Genomic DNA, 15,716 nt, shown 5'->3' with positions numbered 1-15,716 from the left:
GTGTGTGTGTGTGTGTGTGTGTGTGTGTGTGTGTGTGAGAGAGAGAGAGAGAGAGAGAGCTTGGCAAGGCTGGAACCCACCCAGATCACTGTGTGACCTCTGAGAGGTGGTCCCAGGGGCCAAATAAGAAGGCTGGGGGGGAAAGGAGAAGGAGCAGTGAGACCATGAGCAGAGCAGCCACCTGAGCCTTTTTAAAAATTAAACAATGATTATTAAATAAAATTTAAAATTCAGCCTCTCCGGCTCGCTTAAGCACATTTCGAGTGCACAGTAGCCACATATAACTACTGGCTCCCGCGCAGGACAGTGCACTTAGAACGTGTCCATCACCGCAGAAAGTTCTCCTGGACGGTGCGGCCATGAGGGTAAGATTTGGGACAGTGGTGGTAATGTAGGCAAAGGAGTTCCTCCTGCAGCTCAGAGCCTAATGTGGGTCTGTCCCCAAAGGGATCCCAGCTTGATGAAGTGATGAAATGACTTTCTAATTAGGACGGGCCGAATGGTTTGGGAAGCGTGACGTAGTAGTTCGGAGGGAGCAGGGGAGCAAAGGCAGCTTTATGGTTTGCTGAGTTCCAGGGAATTAAGAAGGAGCCGGAGGGGCAGTTGGGTGGGAGGAGAGGGAAGCAGAAGCCGTGAGGGAGGAAGCTGGGATCTGGAACCCCGACAGACCTAGCTAGAACCCCCGGCTCCACTCACTGGCTGCGCAGCCTTGGGCAGGTTGACTGGCCTCTACAGTTTGTCTGTAGAATGGAGCTGTCAACACTTACGTGTTCCCAGCAGGGCTCTTGGTAGGAAATCACAGAAAGGAAGTGTGCCAACTGCAAGCAGGAAAGAGATCGGTTGAGAATTTGGGGTGACCTGCACACCCCTTCATCCTCTTCTGCTTTAATGACAAATGTCAGAACAACCATAATGCCAAGCGATTGGGAGAATTCTTATGAAACTGAGCAGAAGTACAAGGGACATAGTATGTGCTCAGTTAGCGTGGGATTCCCCTGGGGAAGGTCTCTTTCTCCCTAGTGTGGGTTTCTCAACCACGGCACTGTTGACATTTGGGGCCCGATGACTCTCTATCGCGGGGGGGCTGGCCCGTATGCTGTAGGATGTTCACCGCATCTCTGGCCTCCACCCACTAGATGCCAGTAGCACGCTTTCCTCCCAATCGTCACTGTGTGACAGCCCAAACCGTCTCCAGACAGTGCCAAATGTCCCCTGGGGGGCAAGCCCCCCTCCAGTTGACAACTGCTCTCCTAGAGTGATGCGGCAGGTGCTGCAGCAAAGGCCAGCTCCTGGGTGACCCACCCCCACCCACTACCGTGTTGTCTCCAGTTATCTGGCCAGACGCAGACACTATCCCCTTCTGATGCCTTCACGGTGCGCTGGGGTGCCGGGGCAGAGGGGCGGCGTGCGCCGTGGACAGACAGGGACAGGGACAGGGGACAACAATGACGCCTGGCCCCAGGGCAGTGTGTGCACTTGCGCCTGTGTCCAGATCTAAGCATGAGCGTCTGCTCCACGCTCACGCCTCCTCGGCCCACAGCCAGGCGGTGGGCCGTCTTCACGGCCTTCGGAAGTCGGGCAGGCCTGGTTCTGGATGCCGGCCGTTGCACCCGGAGCCCCACAACCGGAAACGGCTCCATCATGACGGGACAGCGGGGGCCCTGCAGATGTCAGGGAGCTGTGTTGGCTGTAGAGGTTTCCAGGCATTTCTGTCCCTGGCAGGGCTGAGGACAAGGCCTGGGAGGCTGCCGCATGAGTGCCGGCTCCGGCTTCCTGCTGCTGCTGGGGAGGAGAGCAGGCCTGATTGATAACGGGAGGGTGGCGGCCTCACTGGAGCCAGGAACCTGGGGCTGCGGGTGTGTGGGGCCGCACGGTGAACCGATTTCCAGGTCTGACCAGGCACAGGGGCCTCCCTGTGACCGGCTGCAGGGGCTCGGAGGCCGGAAGGTAAGATGGTCCTTCCTCCCCGTGACTGACACAGGGCTATAGTCCCGGGGGGTTTCTGCCCCTGCAGTTCCAGCCTGTCTGGGTAGTGGCACCTCGCGGTGAGGAGAGAGCTTTGAGTTGATGTCCCCCAAGGATCCCTCAGGATGTCCTGCGTCCGTGTTTCCCAAGGGCGAGCAGGACTGATCATCAAGAAGTGACCTCGCAGTGTGTTCCCTGGGGTCAGCTCCTCTCTGACTCCCAGGGAGTAGCAGGCCCGGAGCCAGAGGAAGGGTCCACACCCCTTTCTTGTTATCTCCTGCTTCTCCTTGTGGCTGCTCCTCTGATTCTCTCCCAACAGGAGGCTGGCTGGCCTCACTTGGGACTTGCCCCAGCCTGGCCGCCCCTCCTCGCTTCCCCTCACTCACAGGATCACACGCACTCACCCTCCTCTGTGTTTTTAGAATCTAGCCACTTGCCCCAGCCCACACCCTTCCCTGTTCCCCTCCCAGCCTCACCTACTCCCCTGGTGCACCGAAACCTCTTGGGTCCCTCCGCCTCTCCTTAAATCCTGAGACAGACCCTCCCCTGGCTCCTCGCCATTCTCAGTGTTCAGTCTCAGCCGCTGACAATGGCGTTCAAGGCCTCCCTCTCTAGCCTCTTGATTAGTGCTTCTCCCTGGGTAGGTAGGTGAGAAGGGCTTCCCGGCGCTGACCTACTCCTTAAAGGCTAGCGCAAAGGCCGGAGAGACGTCCCATGCCCTACAAAAGAAAGTCGGGGCTTCTCCCGAACTGTGGGGTTCAGTCTTGCAGCAGCCAGGTGCTGGGGACTCGCCATGGTGCAGGGGCCTGAGGGGTTGGAGGCGAGGCACCTGGGGAGGGACTGAAGGAGCCGGCAGAGAGGAAGCGGCATTGACAGCCCTGAACCGCCCCCAGATCCCCTGGAGCTAGCAGAAGGGTCCCCCGTGGGGGCGGGGCGGGGCGGGGCCACCCGAGAAGGGGCNGGCTCCAGATGGGGAAGGACCAGGGCTTCTCTCGGCACTTTCGGTAGTTTCTCCCCCCGCTTCCCGCGCCCCGCGCCCCCAGGAACTGTGCGCCCTGGGCGCGGCGCACCCGCCTCCGGCGGCCTGAGAAGGAGGGGTTGGGCTGGGGCACTGAGGTGGGCATCCACCCGGCACACGGGGGCGAGTTCCCCGCGTTGCATGCCTGGAACCTGCACGCCCCCCTAGGGGTCGGGATGGGGGTCGGGGGAGGGGAGAACCAAGGGCTTGGACTGAAAAGCCCTTTTTCCTACGATTTCCTACAATTGGGCAGATCGAGGGAGCTGGCCAGAGACCCATGTCAGGGAATGTGGTGGAGAGAGAGGACCCTAGGGCAGCCCCTACGAGGAATCTGGAGATGGATTTGCACCTGACCCCCCCAGGCGGAGAGAACAGAACTGACTGACTGAAAGGTCGTTGTGTGGCCAAGGAAGAGTCCGGTGGTCTCAGAGAAGCCTGTTGTCATAACAGAGACCTGAGAGTCCCGGGGCAGCAATACCCACAGGGTCAGAGGGGCAGTCATATGCCATATGCCACAGTAGTCCATGAGGTCCCATTGGCCGGGCTCTCCTGGGTTAGAGGATTCAGAGCAGACCCAGGGCTGGGGTGCCTGGCCAGACTGAGCCGCATGGAGAGCCGACACAAGCCAGGAAGGGCGTCTGGTGCACAAGGCAGCCTTGGCCTCTGACTTAGCCCCGAGGACACAGGGCAGGGAAAAGGCCACCAATCTTCTTCCACCTGTGCAGTTGGTGACTCATTGTGGTTCCCACCCGGGGGACACAGGGCCTTTTCTAATTGCTGCTGGAGGGTGGAGCTGGGTGCTCATGTGGCCCCTGCCCACGTTGGACCTAGGGGCTGGGGGAGCGGGGCCATGCCTTCTGGAGCCTGGGGCTGGAGCCCAAAGTGGGCGGTGGACAACTTCTGGCTTGTCATCCCCCCTTTGCCTGGGCTTGAGACATGTGGTGGGCCTGGCAGAGTGAGTGTAGGGAATGTGCAGGCCAGGCGGATGGAGGGGTCAGGCTCTGGAGACCTGGAGTGAACATCTGGGGAATGAGGCTGAGGCTCTAGATTTTCGGGAATCTCTGTGGATGAGCAAGGAAGAGCCTCAGGCCAGGATGCTTCTGCAAGAGTTGAGTAGGGCTTTCATCTNGGGGGGGAGGCGCGGGGCGGGGGGGGCAGAGCTGATGCACCCTCCTCCTGGAGGGTCCACATCCCTTCCTTCCTACCAGCTAGCTGATTCTGCCTTCCTGATCTTATTAACCCTACCCATAGAAGTCAGGGGGCTACTGGACAACCTCAGAGGGATTGTATTTCAGCTGGCTGCAAAGCCACTGTTCCCATCTTCCTCCCTCCTCCCCACCATGCCCTTGGCACTGGCTCCTGGTACAAAGAACATGAAAGGGAGCCTTGGGATGCAGCCAGGGAGGCCTCACTAGCAACCAGAACTTCGGAGGCCCTTGGCAGAGTCCTGCCACAGTGCTGCGGCTCAGGCTGGCCTCTTGTCCAAGCGGTGCTGAGGGCCTGCTGTGTAAGCCCGGAGAGTTACAGATCTTCTCCAAGCCTCCAGACCTCCATGGACGGAGGAGTCTGCCACGTTGTTAACAGCTGCCATTACTCTGAGGTGTGGCTGGGCTGCTGGTGGACCCCCTGTTTACTGAGTCACTGGGTCCCTCCCCAGTGCCAAACCCTGGCTGGTCACCGTGGCTCTCAGCCAAGCCACAGACCTGTCCCTCAGAGAACTTCCAGCCTCGCAGAAGACACCCACAGTTACCAAGGGATCAGCCCAGGGTGATCCCACAAGGGGAGCCATCCAAGCCTCCCCGCTGCCTCTCATCACTTCCAGGTGGTTTCTCTGAGGGCAGGAACCACAGTGCCATCAGCTCTGAACATAGGCTGGCACAGGTAGCAGGGTCTTAGTGTCTGTCGCATGTCGGATGAAATTGAAGGAAGGCCAGCACTGGGTGCTGAAGGTCGAGTCCAGTAATGCTAGGAAACAGAGGGTACCAGGCAGGGGTAAGTGTAAAGCCTGGGCAAAAGTGTAAAAGGTAGGACTGGTTGTGGGGGTCCTGGCAAGTTCTGAGGAGGCAGCTGTAGAAAGGACTGGCCAGAGAGGCGAGCAGGAGGGCCCCGAGTGTAAAGATGGTCTGGAGAGAGTCTGACCCCGGGGCAGATTGTGGCTTCAGTTTTCTCCTGCGGAGTTGCCTGGAATCCGGTAAGAAGATGAGTGGTGCGGTCCCCGGCTGGGGTTTGGCCTGGCAGGTGAAAGGGCATGGAATGAAGGAGTAGGGAAGAGGTCGGAAGCGGGAAGACAAGCAGCAAGGGCAACAGCACCATGGACGGGCCTGGGGAGCTCAGATCCCTCAAGGCCAGAGTAATGGGGACAGTCCGAATGTGACTTTCCGGAGGTGGAGCGAGCCAGATGAGAGCGGGCGCCGTGGTTATTGTGTGGCGCAAGCGGGTTGGGGCGCAGGTCCTGGCGCGGAGGGGGAGACTGGGGTGCAGGCTACTGATTCCCCTGTTACCCCTGGGTAGGGGCGGGAGAGCCCAGGGCGGCGGCCAGAAGACCCTTTAGGCCAGGCTTTGCCACGATCGGGGCGCTGTCTGGGGGCGCGCCCCGACTCTGCGGCCCTCGCCCGCAGGATCTTCATCCCCAAGAAGCACCGGGCGCGCTTCGACGAGGTGGTGTCGNGGCAGAGGGGGGGGGGTCAGGGCGTGGACACCTGGGGGGTGTGGTGGGGGGCAGGAGAGGTTAAGGGCAGCAGGATGTGGGACATCTCTATCCCCTAGGCCCCCTAGCTCCCTCTCCCCAGGGCAGGGCACACTGCCAGCCCCCCCCACCCCACGTCTTCTTTCTTCCCAGGACAGTCCGAGTCTACAAGGGCAACAAGAGCTTCGGCTTCACGCTGCGCGGCCACGGGCCTGTCTGGATCGAGTCTGTCCTGCCTGGTGAGGGGTGGGCGGGTGGTCCCTGATGGAGTGAAGGACCCTGTTAGGCCAATACTCAGTAACCCACCCCCTTCGCATCCACCCCTAGGTTCAGACATTAGGTAGCCTGTGTCCTCTAAGCATCCATCTGAGTTGGGCCAAACCCTCTTCGAGTTCAGGATCACCTTTGAGCCAAGTGACCCAAGTTCTCCATCCAGACCTTTCCTGTGTCCACACCGGCACAGGAGAGCTGGGAGTACTGTCCCAGACACTGGGAGAGCCAGGGCACACCTGATGCCTGCCCAGGCCGCACCCAAACAGCATGCATGCCCTGTGCCGGGTGCCGGATGTGAACTTGGCACTTGCTGGGCCGGCCAGAGTCAGAGAGGCATCAGGCCCTCAGGGCTTCTGCCCACTATCCAGTCCCCTCCCCTCAATCTGGACTCTCCTCACACCCCCATCATGCCTCCCTCGTTTTTTGCTTCTGGAATGGTGGCATCATGAAAAAGGTAGACCTTAGTGCAGGAATTCTTCTTTTTCTGCCTCTGGGGGCAGGGTAGGGGGTCTTCCATTGTGGAAGATCTCTGTGGGGCAGAAATGTCTCCTAATGCTAAATTGAACTGTCCCTCTTGGTAACCACCTCCCAGGGCTGGGTCACCTGCATCCATAACCTCCCAGCACCCAAGCATGCTGCTCCTGGTGACGCATCCCCACTGGTGGCCCTGCTGATGCTGAGTCCTGTCTACCCTTCCTCATCTCACACCTCCAGTGCATGACTTTGTGGGATGGACATCTTCTGATCCCCAGGAAAGTGCCTTAGTGTCTCAGCATCGTTATTCCCGCCATGAGGAACACAGATGACTGACACGTTCTAGTGCTTCTCAGATTTGTGCATTACTAAGTTGTTGGCACAGTGTTGTAGGGGAAAAGCCCAAGGCTGGTCCTCTAGAAAAGAGTGGTCTCTCCTCTATGTCTCTTCCAACTGGCCACCGTCTCCCTGTTCCACCTACATCTGAGCAGGAGATACTTTGCCTAGGGCCATGTTAAAACCTAGATGTGCTGTGCTCTCCAACCCAGCCTCCAGGCTGGTAACCCCATGCCTTCCTTGTCATAGGAAGCCAAACGGATGCTGCAGTGAGAGCTTTTACAGATGGGGAAACTGAGGCCTTTAGAGGCTCTGGCAAAGCAAGGACTAGAACCTGAGATCTCCTCATTCCTGATCCAATGATCTTGAACCTCTCTGGCCCTCCTACCCCAGGCTGGCCCAAGCTTCCAAACAGGCCACGCTGGATTCACCACAACCATCGCCCTCTCTTCTCCCCCTTTTCAGTCCCAGGGAAAGGACTTCGCTTCCCCAGCAGGTCCTTTCTGAGCAGACTTCTCCCTGCCGCCCCCTTCCCATGGCCCCCACAGCCTCAAGAGAGAATGTCTCACAACCTGAGAGTACATTTTCTTTAGGCATTTGTCCCTTCCCCCACTTGCTTCCAAATCAAATTTAGAGCAGCAGCTGATAAAAGAGGCAGAAAGGAAAAAAACCTACATCCACAGGAGCAAAGTTACCAGCCCCTCCCCAGGTGTTAGGTACTGGGTTTGGTCTGACCTTCAAGGCCATCAAGGCAGAGTGAGAGTCCACTTCTATCTATGTGTTTAATATGCAGTTTTTATTATTAACCCGGTGCGGTGACGCCAACAGATCAGGAGATGATCACCGTTGGAAAAAAGAGCTTGTCCCTCACAGTCCCCAAGCAGTAGGGCACACGCCACATCATACAGGGCCACACCACATGCAGGGCCACACGGGCCATAGGGAGAAGGGGAGGCTCAGGTGAAGCAGGTTAAGCAGGCGAAGCAGGTGTAGGGTTAGTTTGAATGCTTTCGGCAGGCTCTGGGCCACAGGAGCTGTCCCATTCGGGAGGTGCCTGGTCCTGGGTGATTAGGGCAGGGTAACAGTGGCCCAGGGTGTGAGGGCCCCATGGAGAAGGAGGTTGGTTGGTTGTGGGCTCTGAATCAGTTGTGTATGAGCCAGTCATTTACCACGTAGGAATCGGCTAGCCCTGGGAGGGCGGCACTTCCCAGGTCAGCATTGCCCCCAAATGCAAGTACAGAAACAAACCAGTGTGATTAAAACGCCACATTTCACGGCCCGAGGGACACGCATGCGTTCCTCTAGGCAGATGCACTTTCTCCTGATGACAAAGGCACAGAGGAATCTACCACATGAACTGTTACCAGAGGGGCAGAGAACGGTGTAGGGACCGGCAGGTGTACAAATGCTGCAGAAATACTGCTCCCAAGACCTTCCTTGCTTCTGCTCTTCTTCAACAGCCCAGGGCTGACAGGTGGTCCACACTGTGCCCCAAACCCTCCCAGGCCCACCCAGGGGCTCACTCCCTGCTCAGAGCAGCTGAGAGCAGAGGAGTGTGGGCTCTAATGTGAGATCTGCAGGCCTGAATCTGGCTTTCTTTCGCTACTCTTCTCATTTTGCTCCTGTGAAATGGGCTCACAGAGTGTGACCCTACCCAGCTGACCAGCCCTCGGTCTCTTCTCGCTTCCAGGGAGCCCGGCTGACAATGCTTCCCTCAAGTCAGGCGACCGGATCCTCTTCCTCAATGGACTGGACATGAGGTCAGAGGCTATTGGGGACATCAGAGCTTGGTGACAAATCATCTTCCAAGACTCCCATCTCTTGGGACACCCAGGCCCATGGTCCTGATCTCCTCTGACTACTTGGTCCCCACAGTCTGGCTCTCTTCCTGTGGGAGCCCTTGAATCTGTCCCCCTACACTAGTCAGATGTCATTGATCTTTCCAACCTGAAAACACCCCAGCTCCATGCAAGGGACACAGAGTTAAATGGACCATGAGTGTCTTGCCCTTGAGGGAGAGCCCGGCCTGGGGATGACGTGGGCATAATCCCTCTGCACGCAGAAGTGTCCAGCTGGTCCTGGGCCTGAAGCGTCTCCTGCAGAGGAGATAAAGCCGGCAGGGCCCTGGCTTCTGGTCCTGGCCCAGCTATGTGCATGCTGAGGGGCCTCTACCGGCAGGACACAGAGGGCTGCTGGGTGGCCATGGACAGGGCTCATCCTGGTCAGGCCCTCCTGGGCCATCTCTTCTCGGCAGGAACTGCTCCCATGACAAGGTGGTGTCCATGCTTCAAGGCAGTGGCGCGGTGCCCACGCTGGTGGTGGAAGAGGGGCTTGTCCCATTCGCCAGCGGTGAGACACCCTCTACCACTCGGCCTCACGGCCCACACACACCCTGCCTGGGCCTCCATGTGTGGCATTTACGAGTCTGCACAGGACTCTGCTTTTCCCCCTAAATCTGCAGCTTCCCTCCCCACGTGCTGCCCAGGGCTGTCCCTGCATCCCTGTCCCCAGCTTCTGGCAGTAGGTGTGGCTCCCAGTGCCCGGCACTCACCCCAGCTGCTGGAGAAATGGCCTCCAACCTGGGGATGCAGGGTCACCTGAGCCTCTCCTGCCTGTGGCCCTGACAGACTCCGACTCTTTGGATTCCCCCAACCCGTCCTCGGCGCTCACCTCCCTGCAGTGGGTGGCAGAGATCCTGCCCTCCAGCATCCGGGTTCAGGGGAGGACTTTCAGCCAGCAGCTGGAGCATCTACTGACGCCTCCCGAGCGCTATGGGGTCTGCCGGGCCCTTGAGAGCTTCTTCCAACACAGGTGGCTGGGCCAGAGAGGTGGTGGGAGCTGCCCTGGGGGAACCCCAAATCCTGCCCAGACTCCCCATCTGGATCTCCCTGCCTGGGCCTCCTCCATCCCCTTCTCCTGGGGGAGGACTCAAAGAAAGCAGCAGCTGGTACCAGGGGCCCCAGGGGGGTGGGCAGTCCAGGTGCCCCACAACAAACCCTCACTCTGAAACCCCCCAGCCACGTGACCTAGCCTCTGTGAGGTGAAGGACCAACCACCTGCTGTATTGGTTATGGACTGCTCACAAGACTCACCTGTGGGTGCTTGCCACCGGCCGGCCATCATGGGGGGGGTGAGGGCCTGGTTAGGTCTTCCTTTTTGTAACCTTGGTCCCTAGAGTCATTGTCACGGCCTGTGCAAACCCCTCACCTGTTCGTGCCATTTTCTTTTTTTGTTTTAAACAGCTTTATTGAGATATAACACACCATCATAATTCACTCACTTAAGGGTACAAGGCCTTGGTTTTTAATGTACACATCAGAGCATACGTCACCACAACCAGTTTGAGAACATTTTCATCACTTCAGAAAGAAACCCCACACGTCTTCACTGCCACCCCCTCCTCTTCTACCTTCCCCCCACCCCTTAAACAACTGTGAATCTACTTCATTGTCTCTGTGTTCCATATGAATAGGATCCTATGATATGTGGGCGTTCATGTCTGGCTTCTTCCACTCAGCATCCTGTTTTCAAAGTCCATCCAAGCTACAGCATCTATTTCCTTCTTTTTTTGTGGCCAAGTAACATTCCGTTTTGTGGCTAGACCACATGTCGTCTGGATGCTCGGCTTGTCTCCACCTTTCATTGCCTTCTAGCTCCGCTCCCTCTCCTAGGTCCTCGGCCAAGGCACCGGTCTGATGAATTTAATAGGCATCCTTTTGTCTGATGTGTTCATTGCTGTTTCAGATGATGTATTTTTTTAGGTTTTATTTATCTAAGTGATCTGTACACCCAATGTGGGGCTCGAACTCACCATCCCAGCATCACATACTCTTCCAACTGAACCAGCCAGGATTCCCACACATGATGTATTTTTTGTTCCGCATCATGGTTGTTCTGTTCTGTGCACATTCCGTGTGTGACTTTTTTCCGCCAAGTGCTATGTGTTTAGATCTGTCCACATTGCTCTGGGTACATGGAAATACATTGTTTATAACTGTAGCCAAATTCTTGTAGATCACTGCCCCAGCCCCCATGTCCCATATATTTTACCTGCCAGTGACAGACTCCGTGTGCCACTGCTGTCTTCCATCACAGTAGCAGAGATGAACACCATCCTGTACATTTCCCCAAGGAGCCGTGTACAATTTATTTGAAATTTACATCTAAGAGCAGAATTGCTGGCTACTAAGGCATTTATTTACCTAATTAAAAAAAAAAAGTTTATTCATTTATTTTGAGAGAGAGAGAGAGTGGAGAGGGACAGAGAGAGAGAATCTTAAGCAGGCTCTACTCTCAGCGTTGAGCCGGACTCCGGGCTCAATCCCACAATCCTGGGGTCATGACCTGAGCTGAAATCAAGAGTCGGACGCTGAACTGACTGAGCCATCCAGGCGCCTCTTGTTTACCTAGTTTGACTAGGTAATCCCAGATGTTTTCCCAGAGCACTGCTGGCACTCATGCCTGCGGTGCCCACGGGCTCTTATCCCCGTGTCCATTGGCACCATTTGGCACTATCCAGTTTTCTACTCGTGCTAGTCCTTTAGCCAGAAAATGACATCTTATTTTCTTTTGAGTTTTTAAATTACTATTTTAGGGGCACCTGGGTGGCTCAGTCGGTTCAGCGTCCGACTCTTGATTTCAGCTCAGGTCATGATCGCATGAGTTTGAGCCTCATGTCATGCTCTGTGCTGACAGCTGGGAGCCTGGAGCCTCCTTCGGATTCTGTGGCTCCCTCTCTCTCTGCCCGTCCCTATTCGCACTCTGTCTCTTTTTCTCTCAAAAATAAGTAAATGTTAAAAATTTTTAATTACTATTTTAAACATCTTTTAATATGCTTGTTAACTTTTTCTGTTTCTTTATTAATAGATTCCCTGTTTAGGCCCTTTGCCCATTTTTATTTCACTGGACTTTTTGTTCTTGTTAATTTGCAAGAGGTCCTTGTATATTTTAGATACTGATTCCTTGTTGGTTTTAGACATTGTAAACATCTTCCATTTGTTACTTCTGTTGTTTTTTCTGTTATATCTAATATCAGTGTGTTCCATTTGGGCTTCTTTGAACAGGTATCCTTGATTTTGCATAATCAAATTCAATACATTTTGGGCTTTATGCTTTTGAAATTTTGTTTAAGAACTCCTTCCCTACTGGGGTGCCTGGGCAGCTCAGTCGGTTAAGCATCTGAGTCTTGATCTCAGCTCAGGTCTCAATATCAGGGTCATGAGTTCAGGCCCTGCATTGAGCTCTGCTCTGGGTGTTAAGCTAATTTTTAAAAAGCAAAAAACAAAAAACCTCCTTCCCTAACCCTAGGCCGAAAGACCCTGTCCCGCACTGTCTTCTACTGATTTTATAATTTTACCTTTCACACTTTGTCTTTTAACCACCCAGAGTTCATACTTACGTGTGGTGTTATATGAGGATCCAGTTTATTTCCCATATAATGCAAGGATCAGCAAACTGTTTCTATGAAAATTAATTAAAGTTACTATTTAAAATAGTAAATATTTTAGGCTTTGTGGGCCACACAATCTCCATAGAAACTGTTCAACCCTGGCACAGTAGCTCAATTGGTTAAGCCTCCATCTTCAGCTCAGGTCATGATCTCACGCTTCTTGGGTTCAAGCCCCACATCGGGCTCTGTGCTGACAGCTCAGAGCCTGGAACCTGCCTCAGATTCTGTCTCCCTCTCTCTCTGCTCCTCCTCTGCTTGCACTCTGTCTCTCTCGAAAATGAATAAACATTTTTTTAAATTAAAAAAACCGAGCTGTAGGCAATATATAAACAGAGTCATGGCTGTGTTCCAATAAAACTTTCTTTATAAAAACAAGTGGGGCCAGATTTTGGTCTGCGGGCCATCATTTGCCGATCCCTGATATAGTGAGTCAGCTTCCCCAATACACCCTGTGTGTTTTAATCTTCACAGTGACTCTCTGAGATAGATGCTATTTGTATCCACATTTTACAGATGAGGAAACAGAGGCACCGAGAAATTAAGTAACTTGAGAAAGGTCACTTGGCTGGTAAATGTCAGAGCCGGGGTTTGAGTCAGGGTGGCCCGTCACCAGGCCCTGCCTTCCTCCCTTCCCCACTACCCAGTCTCAGCAGGGCTGGGTTCTGTGGCCTGGAAGTGTTCCATCCCCCCCTCATCTCTCCCACCCCCTATGGTGAGCCCGTGAGTAATGAAGCCCTTGCTCCTGCACCCTCCCCCAGGAACATCGACACCCTCATTGTGGACATCTACCCTGTGCTGGACACACCTGCCAAGCAAATCCTTTGGCAGTTCGTCTACCAGCTGCTGACTTACGAGGAGCAGGAGCTGTGCCGGGAGAAAATCGCGTGTTTCCTGGGCTACACGGCCATGACCGGTAAGCAACCTCTCCCGCTGCCCCGCCCGCCGAAGAGCCAGACACCTGTTCTCAGATCACAGCCCACCCGGGCCTCCTCCACACACGGATGCACCCTCGTGTCATGCAGACACGTGTCCGACACACCCGGATTGGTCACACACTTGGCCTCACCAATGCGTCTTCACAGCTTGACTTTTTTTTTTAATTAAAAAAATTTTTTTAATTTACTTTTGAGAGAGAGAGCACGAGCAGGGGAGGCGCAGAGAGAGAGGGAGACACAGAACTTGAAGCAGGCTCCAGGCTCCCAGCTGTCAGCACAGACCCTGACACGGGGCTCAAATTCACGAACCCCGAGATCATGACCTAAGCCGAAGTCGGACGCTTTACCAACTGAGCCCCCCAGGCGCCCCTCAGCTTCACCTTTAAGTAGCATCGGTAGCCTTATCTCAGACTTTAGCCACCCCACCTGTCCGTCTGGAACCCCAGGCTTCTCACCCACAACAGGGGAGCAACCTCAGTGGCTGTGCGTTGCACCCCCAGAAATGTGGCACAGATCAGGAAATTCGTGTGGTTCCTGTTTACAGAGCTGGATAGTGAGCACACAGCCAGGTCATACCTGGCTGGCGGGCCTCGATGCACACGGACACACACTAGGGGCTGCCTGACGATGCCCTGTGCCTTGTTCTACACACTCTGCACCTACTGTGTCACAGCCTGCGGACCTGTGTGCTGGCCCTTGTGTGCCCACTGTCCCTAGTCCTGGGGACCCACAATTTGCTGGGGGAGGCTCAAGGGTTTTAGCAAGAGGCTTAAAGCATAGGCTGAGGAGCAGCTGTCTCCTCTGGCTCCACCTGCCAGGCAGAGCCTGGGGTCACAGACTGGTGCACACAGCTGCTGCCTTCGCCCCTCCTGGGAGGCCCCTTGTCTGGCTGAGAGGACAAGGGGCCCGTCTCCTGTTCGCCTCCCACAGCAGAGCCAGAGCCCGAGCTGGACCTGGAGCCTGAGCCCGAGCCCGAGCCTGAGCCGATGCTGGAGCCCCAGCGACGGAGCTCCCTGAGGGCCTCCTCCATGTGCCGCCGCAGCCTCCGGTCCCAGGGCCTGGAGGCCAGCCTCGGTTGTGGTGAGGCTCTGGACAGAAAGGCAGGATGTGGGGAACAGGGCTTGGTTTTCCCACCTGCAAAATGGGGTTGGTGAGATGAGAGAGATCCCTAGATCGGGTGGGGCGGGGCTGAGTCATGGCCCTCCTGGGTCTGCAGGGCTTGCTGGTTCTTTCTCCGTGGCTGCCCACTGGGCCTGGGCTGGACCCTGAGCCTTAGAGCTCAGAAGGGTTCGAGACGTCTCTGGTGGACTCCACCCTCTCCCATTGCCCCAGCAGGTCCTGGTGACTGTCCCGAGCTGCCTCTTCCTCTCATCCCAGGCGAGCGCCAGGCAGGCGATGGCACGTCCCTCCCCGAGACCCCCAATCCGAAGATGGTGAGACTTCGCCCCACTCCTGGTGGTTCATTTGGCTGCTGGGAATAGGCGGCTCGTGGGGCTGGGCCAGATCCCTGCCTCCCAGACCACCGAGGCCTGGCCTCTGAGGCCACCTGAGGGCCTCACATGGGAGGTGGGGGTTGGGGGGCCGGACTCACCCCGGCCTCCTCTCCCCACAGATGTCAGCGGTCTATGCGGAGCTCGAGTCCCGACTGAGCAGCAGCTTCAAAGGGAAGGTGGGGACCACATCCAGATCCCGTGCCTCCCCGCCAGTGCCCAGCCCGGCAGCCGCAGCAGGTAGGGGCTCGGCTCGCCGGGGTTCCTGAGGGCAGCACTGACCTCTGCTGGGCTGTCTGTCTGGGTGTTTTCGCCATCTGAGGCACATCCTTCCAGCCTCCCCCTTGCTGCATGGCTCCATGACTGAGTTGTGGGGAACCTCAGCAGCCTCCATGTAAAGTTCCGTCAAGGTTAGGGTTGTCTCAGGCCTTCCTGGGTCCCCTCCGACCCTTACCCCTCCTTAGAAGAGCACAAGTCTCCCCCCACACCCCCGAAGGAGCCCTGAGTTAGCATGTGGCTTTTGGATAAACTATAAGCGCATACATTGCTCTGTGAATGGCACAACTGAGAAGCTAGTTTCTCTGCAGTTCAGAAGGCAGGCCCCCTGGGCAGTGCTCCTGTCAGCCAAGGGTCTGTCGGGTGTCGGAGGTGCCTCATGATCCTTGGTTTGGGACTCGGAGAAGGCCCATCCCCCCTTTTAATTGTGTTCGGTTGGTCCCAGGTGGGACCAAGATGAGCTGGGGTCTGGCCTGTCCTGGGGCTAAGTAGTGTCCCCCTCACCTACTCTGACCTTTGGTTTCCCTCAGGGAAGGGCCCAGGGACACAGAGCCACTCTGTTCCTGGCCCCTCCCCTCCAGCCTGCACCTGGGATCCAGGTGCTGACTGAAGAGAGGTCCTCACACCTGATCCCCCACCCCAGGGCCCAGGACCCTGTCCAGCGTCTCATGGCCCAGCGAGCGGCTCCTGCCCTCCCCCTGCTACTACCCACTGTGCTCAGGGGGCCTGGCCTCCCCCAGCAGCTCTGAGTCTCACCCCTACGCCAGCCTGGACAGCAGCAGGGCACCCTCTCCACAGCCAGACCCCGGGCCCA

General features: G+C 56.4%; 1 protein-coding gene across 1 annotated transcript in view; it reads left to right on the top strand.

Moving 5' to 3' along the window:
• GRID2IP (Grid2 interacting protein) overlaps positions 1 to 15,716 on the top strand; it is a 27,817-nt gene that overhangs the window by 2,341 nt on the left and 9,760 nt on the right. The window contains 10 exon segments of the mRNA XM_077758834.1: positions 5,602 to 5,671; positions 5,674 to 5,908; positions 8,443 to 8,512; positions 9,007 to 9,101; positions 9,380 to 9,563; positions 12,960 to 13,114; positions 14,070 to 14,216; positions 14,472 to 14,569; positions 14,749 to 14,866; positions 15,546 to 15,716. The exon segment at positions 15,546 to 15,716 is cut by the window's right edge and continues 194 nt beyond it. Of these exon segments, the coding sequence (XP_077614960.1) occupies positions 5,602 to 5,671; positions 5,674 to 5,908; positions 8,443 to 8,512; positions 9,007 to 9,101; positions 9,380 to 9,563; positions 12,960 to 13,114; positions 14,070 to 14,216; positions 14,472 to 14,569; positions 14,749 to 14,866; positions 15,546 to 15,716 (1,343 nt within the window).

The sequence above is a fragment of the Crocuta crocuta genome, unplaced genomic scaffold, assembly GCF_008692635.1.
Source record: "Crocuta crocuta isolate KB4526 unplaced genomic scaffold, BGI_CrCroc_1.0 scaffold273, whole genome shotgun sequence".
Taxonomy (NCBI): Eukaryota; Metazoa; Chordata; class Mammalia; order Carnivora; family Hyaenidae; genus Crocuta; species Crocuta crocuta.
Note: the sequence above shows the minus strand (reverse complement) of the source record. Positions and strands in the feature narration are given on the sequence as shown.